Here is a 26,658-nt window from a genome sequence, read left to right as displayed (position 1 = left end):
TCTCCAGAAACGACAGTTTTTGAGTAGCATCCTTCTGCGTCACAGGCGGATTAAGCAACGCGCGCACTGTTGCAATATCTGAGGTCGCCTGACCACATTTAGGCGTGATATGTACTGCCGCATCAGAGCCCAGTTAACGCCATCTCTATTAATTTCATTCTGTTATCATATTTGTGCCTCTTTGACGCAGCAAGCAGGAAGCGTGTGAGGCTGATGTCACTGTCTTGTGTTTCTGGATACGAAAGCGTCAAATGGCTCATTGAGCGAAAAAGCTGGCGTCCGGCGTCTGTAGCAGCTTAATTCCTATTGGCTGCGATCACAACGGGGGAAACTTAGAGCATGTTCGACTGGTCGCCTCCATGCTCCGAGTCGGGAAGATCGGGGAACTGGAGTCGGGAAGATCCGGTGTTCCCCGAAGTCAGGCGTAGAAGATAAGCGCGCAAGCCAAACGCGTGACCAAAGCGTGGCTCTCTCTTGGAGGAGGAAATGCAGATGCGAAACCACGTGACTACTGCCAACGTCCAATATTTCGCCAATCCAAAGCTCCCGGGGCTGCCGGGAAAAGCGGTGGACGTGCCGGGGGGACGAGCGTTCATTGAGACATCAGCACACAGTGGACTAGGTTACCTAGGTTACGGTGGACCGTCGCCAGCAGCGGCGGCGCTGTGTTGTGATTACGGTGCTGGAAACGCTCTCAATCTGGACGACTGTCCCGATGGCGGGGGTCGGAGCGCCTCGGAGCACTCGAAGATGGAGGAGAATGATCGAAAAGAACATGCCGAACGCTGATCGCGCACCCTCTTTCAACCAGCCAAAGACAATGCCGCTCGCGAGAGCGGTCTAGAGCGCTCCGAAACGGCCAACCGAAGATGCCATTAGGTGAAACGGAACACCAGCGCTCCAGGCATTCCTTGTCTGCGCAAGCTCTCGCCTGCGTTCAAACTGCGCCTCGGTAAGGCAAAATCAAAACGTGCCAACGTCTCAATGCGCACGCTTGCCCGCGACGAGCTCATAACTCGAATTACTGCTCAGCGGCGTTCAATTGGACATTAACGCTTTCGCATTCATAACTCATAACTGTTTAGGTGTCCTCGGATTTAAAAAATTCTTTTTCATTTTTAGTGTTACAAACATTATATTGAAACGTTAGTCTCGCTTTCAGAAATGTTCAGGTGGTGCGTTCCTGCTTTGTTATTCGTATTAGCGCAAGGATGAAATAGAAGAACACGAGTTTCTAAAAATGTCGTACATTATAGCAACATCATTCTCGCTTACTCCAGCAAGGAGGCTGCCGGATAAGGGGGGGAGGGTGCGCCTGGAATGGGGTCGGCAGAAAGTGGCAACAATTTCGCACGTCACCTCAGACTTCATATAGGTTTATTGACATGTAGGAAAACAAGAATACGGAAATATATTCAGAAATACATGTAAAATATGACGCGCAAAACACTAAAATGCTCTACGATGAATAAATGGAGGCGCGCTGAGTGCAAACACAGCATTGGCGTTTCATTTCCGCTGCCACGCGTGTTAAGTTTTGTGTACGCCCAGATCTCATCTTATTCTGTGAACGAGAAGTACCTAAGAGAAGACGGAGAAGACCAAGAACAAAATAAGGACAGCTAAACAATTCTAAACAAGCAGCGAAAGCTTAAAAGAAATAAAAGTAGACTTGTAGAAAAAAGAATTGAAAACAAGGACACGGTATACATAGAGGCAACACAGCGTTCCGACAACCACACCCCCTCCTTTTACTTCTTCTCCACTCCCAGCTATGCGCCTTAAATCTCATGAGGAGTTTTGAAGAGAGCGTGACAAGGGCAGCATACAGCGCTAGTTGCCTGGCCAGGAGAGATGAAAAAAAAAGAAAGAGAAGAGAACAACGGAAGAAAGCAGTCGAAAGGATGAATCCTTAGGCCTGTATACGTGTGCGGGTTATCCCAGCAGGAAGCATTCAGAGGCGTTTCGTAAGCAGCCAGCGATCCGCACTTCGAGAGCGCGCCACGAATGACGAGGCGAGTCCTTCTCGGACGAGAGCGGACGTCGTCAAGGGGAAAGGAAAGGCATAGATGCAAAGGCAGATATGTACAAGAGAGGGAGAAAGAGAGAGAAAGAAAGAGAGAGAAAGAAAGGGGGAGAGAGAGAGAGAGGGAGAGATCTGAGGACTCCAGGTTCTCGAGACCCCCGTTGTGTTAAACCGGCTCCTCCGATATTCGTGGCACACTCACGGTTCGTTGGCTTCGATTCTTGTTCCGGGATTCCCGTGAAGATTTGCCGGCGTTTTCCGCCTCTCTTTTTTTTTGAATCCAAGTTTAGTGAACAGGATACGGAAAACGTGAAGCGTGACGGAGGCGCCACAGATATGCTGTTTACTTTTTATGGACGTTTCCTTGCGGCGCATGTGTATGTGTGTTAGACACGGTGACGTTTTGCCATAGTAGTGCTTACTTCTTTTCTCTCTCCTTTTCTACAGGCGCTTTATTTTGACGCGTGGTTACGCACAAACACTACATGATGGCCTTTGTGTAAGCCGGGCCATAAAACAAGCTTGGTTAGGAGACAAACAAGATAGTGGCGTCGTTGTTTTGAGACTCAGCAGCGCCGAGACAACGTACGGAGTCCATAGCACACACGCAGCTTGAGATGAGCGTCTCAGAAGGTTTGGTTCCATGCAACTGCACTCTATGAGGGACATTACATTTCATGAAAATATCTGAAGAAAATTTCTCTCTTACAAGCGCAATCACACAAAATGTTTCATTCTTGAGGCGAGTGAGCAAAACTTTTTCGTTGTAAAACCTGTGAACAATCAATTTTTCGGGAATGTCAACATTAAATAGGTTTGTGAAACTGACGCCTTATCTAGAGGTATCAATGACATTGTCGTTTTTACTACTTTCACAAATGTCATAGTTGACTTACTATTGAACTCATGTAAATATCTTGTAGTTCGAAGTGTTTTCCATTCATTAATCCACTGTAACACTTTCAGCGTGTTACGCGCCCGGTTTGGAGTTGTCACTTCCTCCTAAGAACAAAAATATACGTATACAGTAATGGATCACTGCTTCAAAATTTTTGTGTGATGTTGTGTGATATCGAGTTATACAAAGACCGGGCTCCAAGCATTCTGCAGCAATAAGTTTTGTTGAGAGGCAGTTACGAAAGAAAGGAAGACATTTTTATAGTATTCGCGGCACCATTTGGCCGGTATATGTATTCCGGGTTTTGCTTATTCCGACGTCCAGGAGTTCAGCAATAATAATACTGATAAGGGAATATTCTGTTAACAAACGAGGGCTCCACAGGAATGATAATAGTTACAGTGAAGGTAATGTAGGGTTTAAAGTGCAATAGGAGTTGCAGAACCGAAATCGCTCAGAAGAAAGCGTACAATATAAGAAGGCTTTCAGATGAGCGGAACAAAAAAAAAAAGAAGAAGAAAGGGAAGAAAAAAAAAAGCCTGCATCGTCTTTGTCGCCGTGATTTGAATCGCGATCCTTGATAGAACAACCAGAAAATAGACAGCCAAAGAGAGTCTGAAGATGAGGGGAAAAAAAGGCCAAAAAGAAAGAGGGAGTGAGAGAAAATAAAATCAAATAACAAGGCCGACTGTATACTTAGAGCAATGCTTTTGTCTTTCGAGTGTCTTTCGTGCACACTCACTGCCGCTGGTGCTTATTTATTTATTTTCTCTTGCTGCCGCTTCTACGTGCTGAAAGAATGTAACTTGTAGGCTCGTAGTTTGCTTTCTCTTTCGGTTTTGTCTTCTTACTCTTTTTCTTTTACCCAGTTTAAAGTGCCTGCGCAGCGCCGCGGGCCGTCGCCGCCATGACGGCGATGCCGCGAGGGGGGCCGGCTCTCGCTTTCACGTGCACTAACGCTCTCAAGCGAGGACGCAGACACACACACACTCGCGACGCACGAAAAAGACAGCGCACGTTCTCGGCGCAGGCACACGAGGCATGTAGATAGACGGGCCGGAGAAGAGGCTGCCGAGGCGGTGCGCCGAGGTTTGTCCTCGTTCCAGGCAAGCAGAAACGAGGGCGTAGCGTTTGTTCGAACTCTTCACCAGCTCCTCTTCTCCTTTCCCCTCTCTCTTTACGCACGTCACCGCCGTCTCCGAGAAATCTCCTTAGCGAACAAGGCGGCTCCAATCAAGGCTGCTCCGCGCGGATGTAAGGGCGCGTTGTTCGAACACGAGTTGCAAACCTCCGTGGGAGCGCGCAGTCTCGCCTGTGCTATGGGTAGCTGGCTGGATGGCGAGGTAGTACGCTTCGCTCCTTCGCTTCGCTCGGCTCCTTATCTCGGCCGGCGTATTCTTGTTGTTTTCCTTGGTTAGGAAACGGTGACGGGGAAGACTCTTCAAACTTGAACCACTGACTGAGAAAAACGGCGGGACAGACGAACGGAGAAAAGAAACTGCCGTCGAGAGGGCCCGAGTCGACCGCCGCTGGCGTGCGGGGACAAAAGCACTGCCATGCACGATGGGCAGCCGAAGCTTAAGGAACGACGAGCGGAGGAATAAAAGCGGGCAGGGATGGAAGGTGAGGTGGTGTTCATTTTGTTTCTTCCTGCCAAATTTGATTGGCGTTCCCGAATTTGCCGCCGCGTCCTTATTCAGTTTCGCCACGAGAACTTACGCCGAGTCCGCGCAGTAAGAAAAGAGGGGGGGCGGAGACTTCGTTTCACTTTTGTTTTCTTTCTCAGGCTCTTCTTTTTTTCTTTTCATTTTTCGTTGGCACTTGCTTTTCTTTTTTAACGCTTGTGTTACTCTGAAGCGTGGAGTCAAGGGACGAATTCATAATGCGGTACAATGGCGCAAACAAGAAGGCCGCGCTGCGTCCGAGGCGAACGCCCGGCCAACAATAGAACTGCAATGAATGCGCCCTATAGGAATGACGAGCTGCTTTCCCGCCTCTTGGGGTGAACGAAAGAAGCGGTGATGCGGGTTAGTCTTGTTTACGGCCTGCATAAAGGCACTTGTTTCACGCGTCGCCTGCCTAACAGTACGACCCCGTGGAAACAGCACTGCTGAATTAGGTTCGTTGTCTCCGCGAGGCGAAATTCTTAGCGAGGCGTGAATGAACGAAATCAGAATGCTATAGAACGCGTTCGCTCTTTTTATTTTCATCTGGGTTCAAGGACATCGATGTTGGTACCTGTAGATGGCGCCGGATACACACACCTCTTAATTGACAGATCTGCTCAAAACCGTGCATACGCTTGAGACAAAGACAAAGAAAAAATACAGATACAACAGTTCTAAAGTGCCCATGCACGGTCAACACAGATGCACAAAGTGAAATGTTTTTCGAGCAGTTTACTAAAACGCAAACGATCTTATGGAAGTAGAAGTGACGCCCTTCATTAGTGCTCTGTTCCAAATAAGCGCTCGCAAACACGCACACAAAAGCGACGGAAACAATGGCAAACAAAATAAATCAAGAAAACAGTAAGATGAATATGCGCGATTTCAGAAAAAGAGTTTAAATCTACGAATTAAACTTTGCAACGTGTCGAAAGCTATATCAATGAGACTTAGTGGCAGTTAGACATTCCATGTTCTCGGTATTAAATTGCACAGTGTATTCAAAATGTTTGACTGCTAACTCAGCTGTAACTAGTCTGTACGTTAAATTTTATGTTGGTTTATAGATATAAAGTGATTATTAGGTACTGCGAGCATAATCGCAAATGAGCACTCTTTAAGCATCCATTTCCTTTAATTTAGAGTTGTCTTTACCTTAGGTACCAGCTGCATTAAAGCTGTCTTACAGCAGATGATTTAACGCCGATCTAAATACTTACGACATTAGGGAACTTATAGGGATGGTTCCCTTTCAGCATGTTCAGTCATCAAAGTTGATTCAAAATGTACCATAATACTTATTCATTAATAAACAAGTGAAACACACAGTCAAACGCCCACGGAATAAGTGACATCAGTTGACCTTTCAGATGCTCACTTGCGGCTTTGGAAAGATAGAGCAAAAATAAAAAGGGGGGGAGGGGACCCACATGTTTCATGCATTGATGGCAGCCTTACTGAAATATTACCAAGTAAAACGCGGCTCTGCAATGTCACACGCCTGATGGTTGACAAGCTTTAATTACTTTACTTGTGTGCAAATGGGGCAGCTCTTGATGGTGGCTTACATTGTTCGATATACTATTTTTTAAATCCATAATACTTGTGTTTCTCTGCGGTGTGTCCTTGTACGTACTTTATTGGGGAAAGTGGAGCATTTGTTTCTTTAACTGCGTCTTGCTTAATGCAGCTCTGTTTTATTCCATTTATGTATATTAATTCTCTGCAAGGAGGCTCGTTTCCGGACTTGTAACGGCCCCATCAGAGCTAATTATGTCAAGTATGACTAACTAGGCGTAAAAATTCAACCAGAACAATGTTTAAGATAGGCGGAGCTTGAATATGCCTTATGCTGTTCTATAGAGATGCTGTACTTTACTTCTATTGAAAGAAGTACTGCGCTTCAATGGAATAAAACTCTTAGATAAAGAATGCGTAATTTAGCCCTAACTGCTAAGCATTAATAGATATAGCTCGCTATTGCGGAGATGGCACTCGTCGTTCTTTCCTTTTTTACTTTTCTTTTTTACCACAGTGCCGTTTCGCACCTAAACAGTGTGTTGTCGTCTTAGTTCTACTGGCAGCGGGATGCTTCAGCATGACCTCCCTATAACTAAGAAACATGGCTCATACGATGCTCGTGGTCAGTGAAGAGCGCAGTAAATATTTAGAATGTAGAACCACGCACCGCGAAGGCAGATCGCTACTAGGTAAGGATGCAGAACAAAACCTGTGGCGTGTGGCGCAGCGCCACCTGAGGTGAGGGAAACCCAAACTAGGGGTGCTATGCAGGATGCCCCGAGTTTCTCGTTCACCCGAGTTTTGCCCGAGTTTGCTCGACGGCAGTCAGTGAACGGAGATAGCGCGCAACGGGCCGAAGGTGCAGGCAAAAAATATGTAGACAGAAAGTCGCGTATGACAACATGAGCGCACCCTGCGCGGCACGCTGCTTCCACGTTTCAAGCGCAGAAGGCTGCACAACGAAACGCGCCAGCGCCGCGTATTGTTATCAACGGATTATCGCAACTTAGCGATACCGTGACTGCCCCGCTGTCTGTCAGCACACTTGCCGTGAGCCGTTTGCCACGCCTTTCCCGGGCGCGTCAAGGGCGTGCCTCATCTTTCGGGCGCTATCTATCTATCCTCCATCGAATGCGAACGGGGTACATGCGGCGCATTCTTGCACCTACACTTTCACTCAAACGAATACGTTAAAATGCGACAAATAAAATAACGCACATTTTTATTTCTTTAGGTATCTGTTTTTCGTTTTCAATGCTAGAAATTTGTGATGATAAACGGAGATCGAGCAAATTATTAAATTTTGCACATCTTGCCGTGAGTGGCGACAGGGAGGCGAAAGCTTAGAAGCGGTACATTGAAACGGGTCGCACGAACGAGGGCGTTCATACGATGATAAGTCGCCTAGGGGCGCTGCAGTGCTATTCTCAATAAAGTCGGTCATGATCCATGGAGGGTCATGGCCACTCTTTCTCTATTAGGGGAATAGAAACGCAGCGCCGCGGTACGGCTGTTCATCGCAGGCGCTTCACTAGGCTATTAAGGCCCCCGCTTTACCAACTAAAAACGACACAACAGCTGTCGCTGTAAAATGGTGGTATGTTATTTTAGAGTGCGTAGTGTCGCAGTTCAGTGAAAATGTACCAGTTTATCTTTGTGCGCGAAGCCTTTGCGATACATTGCGAAACGTGCGTGCTTCCCCAGCGACAGAATTCATCGCTTGTCATCGCTTGCCCAGTGAAGGCGCCTCTGAGCGCACGTACGCAGTATATGAGTGTGTTGTGCAGTCGAAGGTGCTTGCGGATTACCTCTGCTGGAGCCAGCAGCGATCGCAGATGGATATCGTAACGACACCGCAGCACTCGCATTTTGGCAGGTGAGGACTCTTGTGTGCAGTTATGAAATCAGATTTCGAACGGAGAGATGTGTTGGAACTGTTGAGTGCGCAGTGCTTGTGATGAAGAAATGTCATTGCACTGGGCCTAGAAGAGCGAGCGATTCTCGGACGCTGATCGTGTTTACGACGTTGTGGCTCCGTTTCATCACCGATGACAGAGCAGCTATCTGAAACGACTGCTGCAATAAGCCCTCCTCAGCATCGTCGTCCCCCTCGACGCCTTGCAAGCACCTACAGTGACGTGCCGATAATTATTTACTGTGCGCTACGCGCCGCAATGCAGGCAATGAAACCGTGTTGTGCGGCCATCTCAGCCCGAGAAGATGTGTGCCAGCGACAGTAAACGCTTTGTTTTCGATAGTGGTGCTCAGTACATCACCGATGACAGTGCGTTGTGCGTGTTTTATGTCGGCGGTCAAGATTGTTGATGCCTCTCAGCTCGACACCGCGTCGCTGTTGCCGGCAGATAAGTTGGGCGTGGCCCAACTGTAGTGGGTGCGCGCGCAATAGTTACATGCCTCGCGCGGGGCGTGACCTCTGGTTTTGATTGACAGGCGAACTCGTGCTAAACTCGTACATCGCGAAACCCCCTCCGAGTTCAACTCGGGAACATGGCGGCGGCAGCAGCAGCGGCAGCGGCATTGCATCCAGCGGCAGCAAGCGTCAGTATGACCGTCCGGACCCGTTCACCTGCATGACCGGCGGGGAGTTTCAGCGTCATTTTCGCCTGTCGAAGACATCAGTGTGCTGGCTGTGTGACGAGCGAGGCGAAGACTCTCGTCTGCGGTGACAGCGTGGCGGGCTTCTTTCGCTCACCGTCTTAGAGCAAGTCATCTGTGCCCTCCGTTTCTACGGGACTGGGAGTTTTCAGGGAAGCGTCGGCGCCGAGCGTTACATCGGACGCCATCAAACTACTGTTAGCCACTGTGTCAGAGATGTGTCTGACGCGCTTATCGATGCGGCAGTGCGTAAGCGGTGGCTAGCTTTCCAGAATACTGCGGCGGAGCGGGCATATATAAAAGAATGCTTCCCACTTCGTGGGAACATTACGAACGTAGTCGGGTGTGTCGAAGGAACGTACGTAGGAATTAAGGCGCCTTCAATGTCAGCGTTACTGTGATTAACAGACTTTTTCGCTGGTTGATCACTTTTTGTCGATTGTTCTATTTATCTGTCAGGGTGCCTTCCAAATGGCTCACTTTCTTGGGAAAGGGGTTAAGTATAAATAGATAAATGGATATCACTAATTGTGTGAAGTAACCTATGAATCCTAATCTCATAAAGAACTTGGGGTTCTTCATTGGTGAAGTTACTAAGTATGCACAATGCTGAATTTTGGTCATGCGTAATCTATCGGCCGCACTATGAAACAGCGAGGCATTGCACAATTTGTTGCAGCGCGAGATGTGGATGTTGCGCCAAGCCGGTTGTGCCTATGCATTTGTGGCGAAATGAAAATGCATTGAGAATCTTAGTGTGTTGGCTTGCATGAAGAAAATACTTCAGATTGTTTGCTCTGTTCACTGTCGATGCATGTGCCAGAGGTTCAGTGCATCTTCTTTTTTTGGGGGGGGGGGGCGGCGTTATTTTGGATGGATAAATTGTATATTTTCGTCTCATAATGGGGCTCTAATTCTTAAGCATTAGAACAATGCACATCCGATACTCTGCAGAACTCTCTGTACGTGAAGATGTCATGAACCACCAAGGCATTATTACATATCGGGAGAAATGTGGTGCAGATGCCAATGAAAAGTGGGTCTTTAACCTACCATGATAAAAATAAAACTTGCAGAGCAAATAGACCATTTGTACAGCTTTAGAGCAATAACTACACAAAACGTGATATGCCCAAACGAGTAAACACTTGCCGCATTGCCAAAGTAGGCTGAGCGACATGCAGCATATGTTGGCATTGAACATGTCTCGTAACTGTTATTTTTATTGTAAGCCCTCGCTGTCACACCTTTCCCTCCAGCACTCCCTTTACTGAAACGTGGCACTGTCTTTCCATTGGTGTCATGATGATAATGGTAACGGCGGCAGCAAGGCTCGTTAATGCTTGCCTCTTTGATTCCTGTGAGTTTAGTGGTAAAGAATATGGCACGTTCATACATACAGCTGTGCTGCAAAATTTAACATTTGTGATTTTTTGGAGAACTAATTTGTGTTGGGAAATTTCAAAGATGTGCACCATTGTGGCCTAATAACTAGAGCATTGGTGAGGTTGAAGACGGTGTATTGGTATAGAAGCTTGAAGTTTAATTGCACAACAATTTGACGGGGCACAAAGAGAAATACACACAGCAGAATGCTTTGCTGTGTGTGTTACACTCCTTTGTGTGCCGTTGAATTGTTGTGCGATCCAACTTAAAATAGAGCATTGGGCTTCTTTGGTGCAGGACCGAGGAAGTGTGAGCTATTCGACAACATGCCAGTGCCTTGCCACACACTTATGGAAGTCGGAAGGTTTGCAAACAAAGCTTTGCTTTCAAATCCACCTGCTCATGTAATACAAGCGCTGATTGAAAGAACCATCACACAAAAATAATGGTGAAATCAATGGCCTGTGAAAAGTGTAATTTGTATATAGATACTGTTGACATAATAGGTGCCATACCGGTGCCATAATAGGTGCCATACCGGCCTCAAAATTGTACTGGACAGAGCAGTTTGTTTCCTATGTGAAGCTCGACCTCCCATTACATGCTGTGCAAATAACCAAGCTCAGTTTGTTTTGACGTGCTACACAACATTCAGTGTAATCTGTTTTTGATTCTAAAGAAGTGCCAAACACCACCTCTTTTTCAAGGACGTCATGGGAATATTTGGCGAGACCTTTTTCAGCCCCTCATAATGGAAGTGTGGCCAGCCAGCTTTGCTTGGATGCCTTTATAGATTTCTGCTCCTGATCATTGTGTGCTATCAAATTGCAGAAGCCTATGCAACTGGTGCAAGGCATTACGTGTTTCTATAGTCGGATACAACTTTAGGAGGCTGCGGAATCTGCACTTTAAGGCAGGTGAACACAAGCCTGCACCAATGGGCACGCACTCGAGACTGATATCGTGCCGCCAGACAGACTAATATTGCTCGTTGGAGAGGGACTATTTCTTTAGACGTGTAGGCAATCGGCTGCTGCGCTTTGGTCATCTGGGTGGGGCCTCTCCTGTCTTCTGAAGTTTTATCCGACTGTAAAGGATGCTGCTTTTCATACAACACAAAAGGACAAAGTGTACAATTATTTGGCCTATGAAATGGATACATCAGAAGTGTGCTATGCAAGGGCTTAAGATGTGTGAAATATGGTACATGCAATTATAAGACAATGTTAAAGAATATGTGGTATCGAACATGCATGTAATTTGTAAATGCATGGCACATTTGAATTGGGGAGTGTTGCAGTCATATGCACAGTCTATAGGTGATAGCATTATTAAGCTCCTGCTGTTTCCTTTCTTCATTGTAAATTACACACACCGTTCATCTTGTGGCTAATGAACACGCACTGTATTCTTGCACATAGAAAGAACAAACAGCATGATGACGTGTATGCTGCATTAGTGTATTTTTTATTTACATGGTCCAAGAGTGGCACAGGTTGTCTTACGTTTTTGCCTATTTTGAAGGGACACAAAGTGCATGTTATAAGTCTCCTAATATGCACAGCACAATGTTTACTGCAATAATTTTATTCATGTTCCTGAATAATAAACAAAATATTAAACTGAAAGCTCCTTTATGAGGTGCCTTCTGTGGGCTCGACAGGAGAGCAGTGAGGGCACCGATACTACTGTTGCGGAGCAGCCCTCTGGACCTTTGCCACACTCTCAAGAGCACGTGCCTGGCGCTCGCCTACTGCCACCAGGCGGTTGAGTGGCTCCAGCAGCAGAATGTTTTGCTGCAAAAAAGTGTATTGGAATGAATCAGCCACGTACAAACCATTATTTACAAAGAAAAATGCTCGTTGCACTATTAGTACCAAGTGCCCTTAAATGTGGAAGCCTCTAGTGTAGTATGCATAGTAAAACAATGCGTTGGGACAACATTGCTTTATTTTTCAAAACTGGGGTTTTCTTTTTCAGAGCCAATTGTCATGTTGATTAGTGTGCCAGCAGCTGAGGTGGCCCTGCACCTTCACGAGTCTCTACTGTCAGCACCACAAACCTATTTTTGTTCGCTGCAAAACAAATGCCTCACCCTACAATCCCGTCGAGCTGATTGCATCCTATGCCTACAAACATCATATTCTTGTCCCATTACGCAATTTTCTACCATCCTTGGCTGTAGTTCTCTCTCCTTGACATTCATTCTGTAATGCTTATGTAATCACCTGATATGAATTGGCAACAAGTGATCGAATACGTGCATGGCCTGCCTGCCGATTCCTTTCTTTTTTAATCTCAACTAGCATATCAGTTGCCACGGTTTACTACGCCACTGTCTTCCTGCCTTAATGCTATCTGCAACAATTTTTGTTACTTCGCTTTCTACACAGTCCTTGACATCTCAAGTTTCTTTGTTAACCTCCAGGTTCATGTCCCATATTGCATAACCGGTGGAATGCAATGATTCTAGACTTTTTTCAAGGATATCGGTAACGTGGCGATCACGATTCGGTAATGCCTTCCATGTGCTGTTCAACCCATGAAATTTTTGTATAAGTTTCCTGCTTTATATCAGTACTTGCTATTGATATTTCACTTGGATAAAGATACTCTTCCATAAATTTTCTAGCTTAATGTCACTCATGAATTTCTGTTGCCTTACCAAGTTAGTGGAGGTTACCTTCATCTATTCCATATTTTCGCGGGCCCACTTGCACGTAAAAGCACGAACACTCATTGGTTCTCACTGCCTTCTTTAAACTGCTGGACATTCAGTTCGTTACTACGAAAGTGACTTAATCCGTGCACTCTTATTATGCTAAATATGAAACAGTAGAAATATACTTATCTGCAGTTTGTCGAAGTCTCCTTCACTGTGTTGGTAGCGAGATCCATCGTCGGTACCACCTCGTCGCTTCGTAGCTATATAGGATGTCTACCTTTTGCCCACACAATGTAATGTTCGTGACGCTCGCAGTCACGCAGAGTGGAGGAACTCGGCGCACTCGCAGAAGCAGCACCGGACAAGTTGTTTCTTCAGCACTTCGCCGTGAACAGTAGGTGCGCGTTGCGATCTGTAAAATCGCCGAAGCTATTGGCAGTCTTACCGGGTGCACGGGAAGATTGCCCACGGAGGAACAGAACTATCCAAGAAATAGTGGCCTTCGTCGAGCCTGATCACTACGTCGTGCACTGCAAGCTCGTTGTACGGGTTTGTTTACACTGGGCCTCCCTGATGCTTAGCCGCCATGCTTGCCCGGTGAATGGATGTGATGACGCCACTACAGCGCTCCCTCGTGGTACAATGCGAAGCGTACTAAATTACAAATTAGTCTAAGACGCATTCAGTGCACATCTCGTAAGCTTCAAAATGCTTCTAAACCACGTTAAAGTAACTAATAATATTGTACTAAATGCATTTGTTTTACAACTTGCTTCTGCATGTAATGCACTCGGTGGAACGACAAACAAGTGAAAGAAGGCACGACCATGCACCGACGGTATGATCACGTGAGCCCCAGTTTGTCGACCGCCCAGAAGGCAACGCCCAAGAAATGATAGCCAGCCAGAGTGAATCTAGATAAACCAATGAAACTGGAGGCTTGTCGAAAGATAAACTGTGTCTCGGTACCATTCGTGCTTTCATTTTGGGGTGTCGCCAGAGCTCGTGAAGATCCCGAGTTTCGCCAAACTCGGCGCATCCTGCATAGCGCCCCTGGTCTATATAATCAAGACCTTTTAAAACTGTTTCTGCAACACACATTTTTGGACAAGTTGATGTCGTTCATTCTTGCGCACTCCTAGTGTGCTGTCTCAAAAATGTTAAATTTGTAATGTAAGGCGTTGATAAAAAATGTATATTTAGTCAAGACCTTACAAAAGCTATAACGGAAAAAGAACGATAAAGAAAAGGAAAGTGTATTACTGGCGCTTTGAGTTGTTCCTAGTTTCTCGCCAAGGATTGTGTGGTCATTACGATGTTGCAGAGGTCTCCGCCTTTCCCTGGCCTGGCAGCGTAGACAGACGGGTCACTGTATGATTTGGGGGTTGCGGACAAAGTATTCGCGGGGCGATGGCACTTGAGGGGCGCCGCGTGGGACTGGCGGCAGCTGTGCCTCAGGGAGGCGTCGCGGCCGTGTGCCTCCATCCGTCCCCCTTTGATCATTTGAGAGTCGTTCGTTAGCGCCTCGGCGAGCAGCAGCGTCCCCCGCACTGTTTCTCCGTGCGGGTTTCCGAATAGGCGTCTGAGCACGTGCCGTACTGCCCTGGCGCCGCGAAACTATCTCACGCGCATTACGAGCAGGCGCCTACGCGGTTGCTGCACGTATGAACGAAGTAATGGCGCTTCGTTGGTGCGAGGCGTGGTGCGCTAGTAAACGCGAATTCACTGAAGTAGCTCTTGTTGAGCCTGCTTCGAGAGGGGTTATTTTTCTTCGTGCACTGGAAGCTCCGGTACGCCAGCCCATGTTACCTATAGTACGCTGTGTGATAGAAAAGCGAAATGGTAACCGAGCCGCCTCAGGTTGGCTAATTGCGGTCGTTGTATTCTGGTAGCCAACGAAACGCACTGGCGGAAAGGCTACTCCTGGCTTTAAGTAGGCACCTTGCGCCTGGGCACTCAGATGGTGCTATTCAAATAAATGTTGTGCTTAACGAGTTACAAGTAATCGTTCACTTGAAATACATCACATATTTAAAGAAGTTGCAGCTGCAAAGAATTTAACTAGACCTGCTAAAGCTTTTTCAATGGCAAAGTTGCTGGCAGCTTTATATGTGAGAACCACATGAACACTCCTCTGTCGTAGTACGTGAATATATTGACTTCAGTGCCCGTTTGTACTGTGCTGCGCAGGCCCGAGTACAATGGCAGTGTTATTTCTTTCCGCTTATTCGATCTCCTCATTCCATCCTCTGCAGCTGCAGGGTAGCCTACCGAACGCGTGTCTGGTTGGCCTCCCTGCCTTGCCTACTACTCTCGTCTCGTATTTCTTAATTTTGTTGCGATAACAATTATATGGACGCTTCAGGCACATTTAAACCCTCGCCGTCGCCGTCGCCGTGACGTTCCGTATAAACCCCAAGCGCGATAACATCGTCACCGCACGCCTTATGCTACACGTGCGAGTGAAAGCATTCGAGGGGGAGCCGACGATGGTAGCTCAATCTCGCGCGCGCACGGGAGGAAAGTGGGGAGCAAGCGCACCGTCTTCCGTCGCGTGCAAGGCACCAGAGGGAGGGAGATGGGGAAGGGGCGTCCTATTCTGGTGGCAGCTGCGTATGGCGCGGCCACGCGAACCCTATCTTGATTTTGGATTGAATAACTTTAATGAGAGGTCCTGCGAGCTACGGGACGCAAGGTCCCATAGAGCGGGCTACTCCCACGTTGGGACCGGGAGTTGTAACTCCCTGGCCGCATCGTGGGCTCGCTGGACGGGCCATAGCTGCTCCGCCAGGTGCGTGCTGCGTAATGCTTCTTGTAGCCTGGCGGAGTCTTGATCCTTGTTTGCGTGGGTCCGACCTCACGGCCAGAGCAAGTGATGTACGTTTAGTGTGCTATGGCAATTTTCGCAATATGATGTGAATGTGTGTATCTTGTGAATGTGTGTGTATCTTGAAAGCCATCTGCAATGACGACAGAGTGCGCGGAGTGCTGATAGTTTCATGTGCTCTGTGTTCTCGCTGCTTAGTTTGCGTTGAAGCGAGAGGCAGCACGAAGGTCAATTTGCTCGCGGCTGCTGTCGCAATTTTTCACTCCGGCGTGTTAGAGCGAAGCTGTCTACGGATAGGGTTCCGTACATTTTTGTTCTGCGTGAACAAAAATGTGGGCCGATTCTGGTGACAGAACAGAAAGGGTACAGGTACAATGGCAGATACGCCTGTGGACTCCGGGTTGCGGTCTCTGGGAACTGTAACGCGCCCTTGAACTACCCTGCCACACCTGGCACTCAAAAAGGTCCCAGTCAGAAGGGTAAGAACATTGATTTTTATTAGAGTGTTAAAATGACATTAAGGGTAAGAAAAAAATCCGAACAAGAAAAAGAAAGCGTAAAGGTAAACAGAAAATGACACAAGTATCAGTTCATAGCTCAAGGTACGGTGTCCATAGGGCTAATGATGTTTCAAGTGATGATGGTGTATCTCATAAGATACGGAGATAACTTCGCTCACGACAAGCTTTTTCAAAAGGTTTAGATACAGTAGTGAGCAAACTTTGCGCACACACAGACCAACAGACCCTGCACCGCTGGTCGCGACCAGTCATCTACGTGCAGGCCTCATTGAAGGTATCTTAGCTGAAAAGGCCGACCCGCGTCGGTCATGTCTACGTTCGCACCGCCCTCTCTTTGACGGCGTTCCAAGCGCTTGCATACCTAGTTTCCTTTCCTTCTTCTCTCCCGTGGTGGCGGTCCCGTCGTCTACGCGAATGTGTATAAAAAATTGAGGAGCCATTCCACACTGTGAAAGTGGTTGACCAGCGAAGCTGCTATGGCAGTACAAATTATGTTGGTGTGTAGCTATACATATAATTATGCATATGTCATTTATGCGGAATACAAAGAAATGCACAATCATTTGTTGTCTTGTCTCTTTTTTCGTTATTTTGTATTTATCTTGTCAAGCAATTGACGATGGCCTTGTGCTCACCGTGATACATCGCCAATGGGTCGGCGACAACGCCGGTTAGGTTCTTGGCTAGCGTGTAATCTAAACTCGACAGTTAACGCGTCGTCGTGGGCACTTTGGAATCGCTGTAACACTGCAGAATGAACTGTTTGAGCGCAAAGGAGAGCAGCCTAAAGACGGTCGGAAGACGCCCCAAAGACGCAGGTGTTTTCGACGCAGCTGCGACGGAGCGTCGTTTACACGCAGGTGGCCGTTAAGCCGAGCCTCGACGCGAGCGACGATATGCGTTGACCGGGGCGCAGTCCAAAGGAGTGCACGAAACAAAGCAGGTTTGTTTGTAATTTGCGATTGAGCATACTTCCTAGTTAATTAGCCGAATGAAACTTGGATGGCTCGTGTTTTGTTCTAGTGGACAAACATGGGGCTGTCCGTTTCCCTCTCGTAGAAGCCCACGTGTTGACAGCAGAAGGGAATTCCACAATATTTACAACTTGAGTGTGAACTACGTAATCACGAAAAGTAAATGAAACTTGGCGTAAGTTTAGAGTAGAGCGTAAGTTTAGAGCGTAAGTTTAGAGTAGTTTTAGCGGCTAATTGTCATATAATTTGTTTCGGAATAGTTTCGAAAAAACGAGGGTCACAGCCATTTTCTGTGATTGTACTCCCTCCGTAGACGCCCATGTATTGACAGCAGACTTGAATTCTGTAAAGTTTACAACTTCACTTTGGACTAACTAATCATGACAGGTAAATGAAACCCGGCGTGATGATAGATTCGTTGTAGCGGCCAAGGTCGGTGATATGTTTTCCAAGATATCTACATTAGATTGAGAGCTACAGAGCATCCGCGAGAAAGTTGGGCTTGCTGTAAGACGTTTTCTGTTTGCCCCCCACCTCGACTTTTCCTTCGCTCTAAAAACCAGAAAGACAAGTTATCTTTCTCCCTTTTGAATTTCACTTCTGCCATCGTAACGGGGAGGCCGCGGGGAGAGAAACACGCCTACGAAGATCGACGTCCCGAATGCATTTGGCGTTTTGCGCGCGACCTTCATCGGTGGTGTTTGCCGCCCGCCGGCGACGAGTGCATCCTCGTCTCTGTTCCTGCCGTCGCTCTTCGTAGGCGCGTTGCTCCTCGGGAAGCCGGACTATGCGCAAATATGATGAAACTAGCATAATAATAACGGAGGTGATGCGAGAAGTACCTGTCGTCACGATTGACCACCGATCAAGACAATAAATGCGTTCGTACCTTAGTTCAAAATTATGTGTCACCTCTGTGTCGTGTGCTAGGCAGCTTCGCTGGTCATCCGCCTTCACAGGGTAAATTGGCTCATAATTTCTTTATTTTTTGACAGCGAGTCAAAAAATAAAGAAATTATGCTTGGGCGCGCGTGACACAATGCTTGTTAACTTAGCTATTAAGCGAATGTTTATACGTTTATACGGCCAATAAAACTACTATTCTTATTTCGTATAACTGTCTACTAATTTGTGATCCAATTGATGCTACACTGCGACTTTTTTAGTGATCGAATAATTGTTATCAGTCATGATCCTGACAACACACGATTGTCATGATCGTCGACGTGCCACCCCTGTCGAACCAAAAGGGCAAATACGCATATGTACACCCAAAACTCGATGTTAAGTTTAGCATTGTATCTGATAGCCTCCATCAATATTGCGTTGAGATACTTTTGAAACTGCTAATTGCGTACAGAGTGTTTCCACATTGCTTTATTCACTTGACAATCTGAACAGTGCAGAACGATAACATTCAATTTGGTATATACTGGTCGAAAGATTTTCGGCTGCCCTCTAAGCTCATCGCACGAGCAAGATCTCTGAACTACACTTGGTATTTGTGCAAGTGCTCTTTCCTCAACAGACACCGACAGCGCGTATGCCTGTGAAATTAAGACCAAAACACCAACATGAAGTACAACATGATTTCTCACATTTTCAAAATTACTGAATAGCTGAATTGGTTTGCTAGAGCTCCAACTGGTAACTATAATCAATTACATTTTCTAACTGTGAATTTAAAGACTTCATGAAACTGCAGCGTTTATTAGAGCAGCGAATCGACAATAACTTTTGTATCAGTGCACGATCACGCGAGTGTAACACAACTGTAGGGGATGATAAGACATGATTACTAGCGTAACAAGACGGGGACTAAAAAAATAACACGGGACTACACTAGTCCCGTGTTCTTTCCTTACTCCCTGTCTTGTTACACTAGTAATCATGTCTTACTATGATCGCTACCCAACTAGACCAACTTTTCGCGTTAACTATGTAGGGGAAGTGCGCACTCGTTCTTGTGGTGGATGAAGCGGCGCGGAGAGAGGCCGCCTTATTTTCCCGCACATACCTGTTTCTTCCTTTGCGATCAGTGAATGCGAAAAGAGATCTACTTTTCCTTGTAAACGGCACGCACGCTAGAAAGAAAAAAGAAAAAAAGAAGCAGGCGTTTCTCCGGGGAGAGTTTCACTAAAAAAAGTTCATTGTTTTTCACTGCCGCACTTATGGCATGCCCCGCAATAACAAATTCCATTCCAATTACGGTCTGTATCTCGCTGAACGTCTTCGCATTTCCTTTCCATTATGTTTTTTTATCCTTTCGGAAAATGTTTCTTTCTTTGTCCACGCTGTGAGGATAGCGTTCCTATTCCGATTCTCTGCAGGTCTTGCTCACAGTTTTGTAAAGGCTGCTTCTCCTTACAAACTCTCCTTATGAGGGTAAGACATCTTATCCCAAAACTGAAAGTTGCGTGATGGAAATGGTCTGGAAATATGGGCGACGGTTGCTTATAAGAGCTTCAGAGTGATATTGTGAGTCTTGGGAGATGTGATGGGCGTGCTTGAAAGAAAATTTTCCAACACTAGCGTGATCGGCGCAATGCATTCGTGAAGCTGGGTGGGTTGATTCCGAAAGATAGTCTCGCGCGTTCCGATTTGGGATTAAGGTTGGAGACCTGCGACAAGGTGGCTGTTGCTGCTTCTGACAATGCGAAGAGTAAACACCAGCTGAAAAAGGGCATTGGGGAAAAAAAGAAGCAAGAACACGCGAGGAGCGAGACGTTTCTAATTACGTTTTCACGCACAAGCAAGAAAGTACGCTCACATATCTACGCACGCGCATACAAAAGGGAGAAAGGAAGCATTAAATGCGAAGAAAAGGAAACAGGCCAATTTATTCGAAAATAAATGCCGCGCAAAAGACAGTACGAAAAATTATTGCGCACTTGCGGGTTCTGGCGGAATGACATGTTTCAATAACTGCCGCGGGCTAATTGCGTTGTTCTCGCAGACTCAAACGTGTGTGCGAAATTCCAGCTTCCCCGACTTGCACCCTGGCAGCCCAAAAGAAAATTCAATAGAAAAGAAAAATGAGGAGCTCCCTCCGTTTTAGGGAACGCTGCCAAAGCTTTTCTTACTTTATATCTTATGAGAGCATTTTTTTCCCATCCATTAGGAACCACGAGGTAGCGGTACTCATTGTTCGCATTCCCGCAAGCGTAGGCTCATTGTTTGTACAAGGGAAGGGCTTTCGTGCTATCTTTTCTAAGAGCAAATACGTTTAATATGCGAAGGGGGGGGGGGTACTTGTTAGAGAAAAAAGAAGAGATAAAAAAAGAAAGACGCAGGACCTAATACATGAAACCTAGTGTGAGATCGGAGCGTTTATTGTTTGCGGGATCGAAATAAAATTCAAGCCTTGTCAAGATTTGCCGCAAAAATGTTATGACGCGTCCTGAGTACAGCCCTTTTGTTCGAAATTTAGGAGTATTATACGCTGGGGGTAAAATAAGGGAGCGTTCTTGAAAGAAGGGACGCGTGGGCAGGAAAGACACCAGAAACAGCATGCCCTCTGCACGCTGTTAATCTGAGAAAGAGAGCCATGGTTTTGTTTAACGTGACCGATATATATATATATATATATATATATATATATATATATATATATATATATATCGTCAGAAGCCGACAAATACACTAAGTATAACGTAGGGGACCTTACTTGTACTTACTAATTGAATTAAAGGAACGATAAATTAATGGATATTAAAGGGGATGAGAACGACCAGCCGCCGGTAGGATACGAACCCACGCCATCGCGTTACGTGTGTGATGCTCCTACCAATAAAGCTACCGCAGCGCCGTTTTGCCATCTACTTTATGGGGTATTTATTATTTACCACTGGAATTGGATGGATGGATGGATGGATGGATGGATGGACGGATGGACGGTCGGACGGACGGACGGACGGACGTTATGAGCGCCCCCCTTTGGAACGGGGCGGTGGGTTCCGAGATCAAGCGCTTGCTATTATACTGCCTAATGTCCTACCTAGGCCTAAAAAAAAAGAAACAAGAAAAAACCCACGATGAATACCCATAACCAAATTTTCTGACCCCCTACTGTGAGCTTTGTTTCTGTGCGTCTCCGATTTTTGTCGTTTCCCTTACTTTTCTTCCGCCAATCTTCCAATCGTCTCTTTCTAGTGTCTATTACGGTAATGTTTACTTTGCCGGGAACTGCAAGCTCTCGCGGAACCTAAGGGCCATAAGGAGGTCAGTGGTGCCTAAATCGACCGCTGGGCATATATCTTCAGATTCTAATTTATTTATTTTTTATTTATCAATACTGCAATCCCCATTGGGGATTTTAGCAGGGTGGGAAACAATACATATGTAAGAATACTATAGTATAGGCAACGAAAACCAATACAAGTCAGGTTAACGGAGCTTAAACATAGCAGTGGCACAGCAAGGAAACAAATTGTTACTCAATACTTGAAACAAACGCCGAAAGGGATGATTTTAAAACTTGGTCATCGGTTAGATGATTCCATTCAACGATTGTTCGAGGAAAGAAGGAATACTTAAAACAATTATTACGTGTACTAAATGGGGTTATTGTTCGGCTATGTCGCTGTCTAGTAGCATAACCAGATGAAAAAGTAATTATTCCCGTGAGATCTGTCTTATAATGACCGTTAATAAGTTGAAAAAGAAATTTTAGTCGTGATACACGATTTCTTTGCATTAATGGTGGCAGGTTTGCTTTTGTTAAGAGGTATGTCACTGAAGTGCGTCCGAAGTTGTTATAAATGAAACGAGCTGCTTTTCTTTGCACCATTTCTATCTTGTTAGTGCCAGTTTTAGTAAAAGGGTCCCAAATTACACATGCATAGTCTAGCATCGGTAAAACTACAGCTTTATATGCGAGTAGGCGTACAGTGGGAGTAGAAAGTTTCAAAGCCCTTCTTAAAAAATAAAGCTTGCGGTTAGCATTAGATACTACATATTCAAGGTGCTTAGCCCAAGTGAGGTCATTTGTGATCCAGAGTCCTAGATACTTATAATGTGTTACTTCGGAAATATTTATGTTAGTAATACCATATGGAAACGTTAGTTTATGTTTCTTATGTGAGATGGACATAAAAACTGTTTTCTCGAAATTAATTGACATTTGCCAGGCAGCGCACCAGTCGACAATTTGTCGAAAAGCATCATTCAGCAACTCCTGGTCAGTAACATTATCTATCTCCGAGTACAATACACAGTCATCTGCATAAAGCTTAGCCATAACAGGAATACCATGCAGCATATCATTAATGAACAAAAGGAACAAGAGAGGTCCAAGGACCGAGCCCTGCGGAACACCAGAGCCTACCGGAAGTCGTTCAGAAGCATGATTATTAAAAACAACAAATTGTTCTCTGCTATCAAGGTATGCTGTAAGCCAATTAATTAGTCTGGAGTTTTTCAGTATCTTGCTCAATTTGTAAAGTAGTTTTTTGTGAGAGACCCTGTCGAAAGCCTTTGAAAAGTCCATGAAAATAGCATCTATTTGTTTCCCATTGTTAATTGCTTTCGCAAAGTCGTGCACTGTTAAAACTAGTTGGGTAATTGTAGAGTAGCCTTTTCTGAATCCGTGTTGATGCTTTGTTAGTACATTATTGTTTTCCAAGAATTCTGAGATATGATTATGGATTATGTGTTCCAAAAGTTTACATACTGTAGATGTTAAAGAAATTGGACGGTAGTTTTGAATGCAGTGCTTTTTTCCTGTTTTATGTATTGGCTTCACTCTGGCTGTCCTCCAGTCACTCGGTACTTGTCCCTCGCACAATGACCTTGTGAACAGAATGTGCAAGTACTTTGATGTCCATTCTGCATACCGTTTTAAAAATGTGTTTGGAATGTTGTCCGGGCCAGAAGATTTTTTAGTGTTCAATTGTAAAAGCATGTTGAGTATACCTGGTTCGCTTATTTGAACATCGGGTATAGGCGGCACACACATTTCGAAAGGTGGTATTACATCATTATCATTTGTATAGACGGACTTAAAGTGTTTGTTAAACGCATTTGCTATTTCTTTGCTTCCGTGAACTGCCTTACCATCAACATGAAATAAATCACATTCCTGGGAGGTCGGAGAAATAGAACGCCAAAATTTCTCTGGAGCCGTGGTTATGAAACTTGGTAGCGATTCACCATAGTAGCGTTGTTTATCGGCGTACACTTGACTTTTGAGCTGAGAAGAGATGTCGTCGATCTTTTGTTTTACCGACTGCTTGTTTTCGATTTTAAATTGTTTCTTTACACGTTTCAGTTTCCTTTGGAGCCTCAATGTCTCGCGGGAGATCCAGGGATTATTGCGATTTTTCTTTTTAGTCGACAACGGGACAAAGCGATCAATGCACTCTTTAACTATTTTTTTAAACCTGCACCACAACGACACTACGTCTTCCATGCTACTTGAAAAGTCGTCGAAATTTAGCGAAAGTATATCGATAATTGATACATCATCGGCTCGAGAGAAATTTCGGTAAGATGAACATTCAGATTTTTTATCTAACACGGTGTCTTTAACGATGAGTAGTACAGCCTCGTGATCCGATATGCCAGGTACTATCTCGCAGTTCGTTTTGGCACTAATGGATCCGCTGACAAAAAAAAGATCAAGCATTGACTGAGAACTGCCTTGAATTCGTGTGTTTTGTTCCACAATTTGCAATAAGTCGAAAGAAAAAGCAATGTCCAGCATAGCTTCCCCTAGAGGGTCATGCTTTTTAAGTGAGAATGTTTGCCAGTCGACATTAGGCAAATTAAAATCTCCTGCTAATATAATACGATTACCGGGTTTTACATTCGCATACAAAAATTCCCTAAGCTCGTCAAATACGGCAGTGGTAGAATTAGGGGATCGGTATATTGCTGCAATAACATATTTAACATTTGCATGGTAAGCTGTACAAAAAATACACTCTACATTGGGTATTCCAGGCATTAAAAAAATTCGCAAGGATGATTTAAAAAGTATGCAAACACCCCCACCTCTACCATCACGGTCTTTTCGATACGAACTGTAGCCAGTGGGAACGAACTCACTGTCAAAGATGGTGTCATTAAGCCAAGTCTCAGTCAAGACCACTACATCTGGGTTGTGCAAGACCAGAAGAGCCTCCAACTGAGTGATCTTGTTGAGTATACTCCTACAATTGACATTTAATACTTTCAGGGTTCGAGATGTCTTAGTCAAAAGTCAGTTCGAATTCTTTTTAAGCCTGTAGCGAGAACCCTTTGATTCGTCCCAACCAAATGAGACGTTATCAATGCTTAGTTTGTCGAAAATTAGTTTTACCTTGGCTCCGTCTGCTTTCTCTTTCTCGCAACTTTTCCACAGTTGTTTACGTGTCTCCCGAACTCGCTTTGAATAGTCCTCGGCTATCGATATACCTGAGCCTTTAAGCTTATGGCATGATCGTAATATTGACATTTTTTCACGAAAGTCGAGAAGTTTCAGAATAACTGGTCGCACTCGGCCTGCTTGCTTTTTCCCCAGTCTATGGCATCGTTCGACGCCACTCACCGTTAAACCAAATTTTTTCTGAAAAACATCATGGGTTAATTTCATTTCCAGTTCCTGACCAGACTCCATGCTATCTTCCTCTATACCATAAATGATCAGGTTATTTCTTCTGCCTCTGTTTTCCAAGTCGTCCATCTGGTTACTAACTGAAGTAAGCTGCCCCTGAAGTTCTGATATTGCGGCTTCCATATCTTGTACCTTCGTGGCTAAGACCTTCAGGCTGGATAACTGCCTCTCAATACCATCAATCCGCTTAGTTAAAGAGGAAAGTTTGTCCTGTATCTCATTCTGGGATACCTGCAGGCATTCCATAGTTGAATTAATCTTGGTCTGGCCAGATAGTATTTCCACTAGCATCTCTTTTTCTGTCGGACCGGGATCTGATTCAATATCGCCGCAAGACAACAGATCTTTCGATAATGAAAAAACAGAAGACAAAAAGCTCTGAACACCCAGTGGGCAGGGCAGCAGCACTAAAAAACGGTCGTCACTTCGGTAACAATGTTCACATTTAAAATCACTAACCTGCAGCGCAAAGCAAAAAGTATTGCTCAGCATGTCGCCGTGTCTGCTGCTGCCGTGCCCACTGGCGAAGAAAGGCTCCGGCGGTACTCTTATAGTCGTTGGAAGTGCCATGTGACATGACGTCACCGATGTCGTCAGAGGTACAGTCGCTGATAGCCTTGGATGATTCGGTCCTGAGATGGCACCGTCGTAGAGCAGTGTCGGTGATACAGCATGAAATTCTTGAAAATGGTCGCCACGTGTCATTTGATGAAAATCATGCGGCACCAGCAGAGCTCCGAGAAAAACCTGCAGCGCAAAGCAAAAAGGATTGCTCAGCATGTCGCCGTGTCTGCTGCTGCCGTGCCCACTGGCGAAGAAAGGCTCCGGCGGTACTCTTATAGTCGTTGGAAGTGCCATGTGACATGACGTCACCGATGTCGTCAGAGGTGCAGTCGCTGATAGCCTTGGATGATTCGGTCCTGAGATGGCACCGTCGTAGAGCAGTGTCGGTGATACAGCATGAAATTCTTGAAAATGGTCGCCACGTGTCATTTGATGAAAATCATGCGGCACCAGCAGAGTTCCGAGAAAAACCTGCAGCGCAAAGCAAAAAGGATTGCTCAGCATGTCGCCGTGTCTGCTGCTGCCGTGCCCACTGGCGAAGAAAGGCTCCGGCGGTACTCTTATAGTCGTTGGAAGTGCCATGTGACATGACGTCACCGATGTCGTCAGAGGTACAGTCGCTGATAGCCTTGGATGATTCGGTCCTGAGATGGCACCGTCGTAGAGCAGTGTCGGTGATACAGCATGAAATTCTTGAAAATGGTCGCCACGTGTCATTTGATGAAAATCATGCGGCACCAGCAGAGCTCCGAGAAAAACCTGCAGCGCAAAGCAAAAAGGATTGCTCAGCATGTCGCCGTGTCTGCTGCTGCCGTGCCCACTCCGGTCCACCGGAGTGGGCACGGCAATAAAAGATGTTCCACCGTTTCTCTAGCTTTACCGCAGCAAGCACATGCTTCTCCCTTCTTATATCTGGCTTTATAGGTGCCTGTTCTAAGGCATCCTGATCACGCTTCGAAAAGTGATGAGCTTCCCTTCGAGTTATCATAAATTGTTTCTTTCGTGATTTTTTTTCCTCTTAAGTAGTTACTCATTACATCCTTTCTGCCGAAGGCGTCACAAGTACGTGGCTTATTTGGGTCACGGCAAGTAGTCAGTAGTAAACTCATACATGCCACCTGAAGCATCAATATTGCCGGGATTGAGATCCTTGTAATATGATGAACGAAAAGAAAGGAAACCGAGGGGCTCGATTAATCATATAAGAAAACAACAAAGGCACCAAGGACAACATAGGGGAAATTTTACTTAATTGAATTAAAGAAACTGTAAATTAATGGAAATGAAAGTGGATGGAAAAGCAGCTGGTCACAGGTGAGATACGGACCCATGTCTTCTCATTACGCGTGCGATGCACTTACCAAATGAGATACCGCAGCGCCGTTCTCGCACATACTTT

At 45.6% G+C, this 26,658-nt stretch overlaps 1 protein-coding gene and 1 long non-coding RNA gene across 5 annotated transcripts in view; one reads left to right on the top strand and one right to left on the bottom strand.

Annotated features, from left to right (window-relative positions):
- LOC135896232 (lachesin-like) overlaps nucleotides 1-26,658 on the top strand; it is a 348,730-nt gene that overhangs the window by 172,588 nt on the left and 149,484 nt on the right. For all 4 annotated transcript variants that reach the window (XM_070531782.1, XM_070531783.1, XM_065425606.2 and 1 more), the window contains one exon: nucleotides 4,343-4,547. In XM_070531782.1, the coding sequence (XP_070387883.1) occupies nucleotides 4,541-4,547 (7 nt within the window). In that variant the 5' untranslated portion in view covers nucleotides 4,343-4,540. The remainder of the gene's footprint in view (nucleotides 1-4,342; nucleotides 4,548-26,658) is intronic.
- LOC135897588 (uncharacterized) overlaps nucleotides 1-26,658 on the bottom strand; it is a 191,153-nt gene that overhangs the window by 30,854 nt on the left and 133,641 nt on the right. The gene's annotated exons all lie outside the window — the stretch shown is intronic.

The sequence above is a fragment of the Dermacentor albipictus genome, chromosome 1 (assembly GCF_038994185.2).
Source record: "Dermacentor albipictus isolate Rhodes 1998 colony chromosome 1, USDA_Dalb.pri_finalv2, whole genome shotgun sequence".
Lineage (NCBI taxonomy): Eukaryota > Metazoa > Arthropoda > Arachnida > Ixodida > Ixodidae > Dermacentor > Dermacentor albipictus.
Note: the sequence above shows the minus strand (reverse complement) of the source record. Positions and strands in the feature narration are given on the sequence as shown.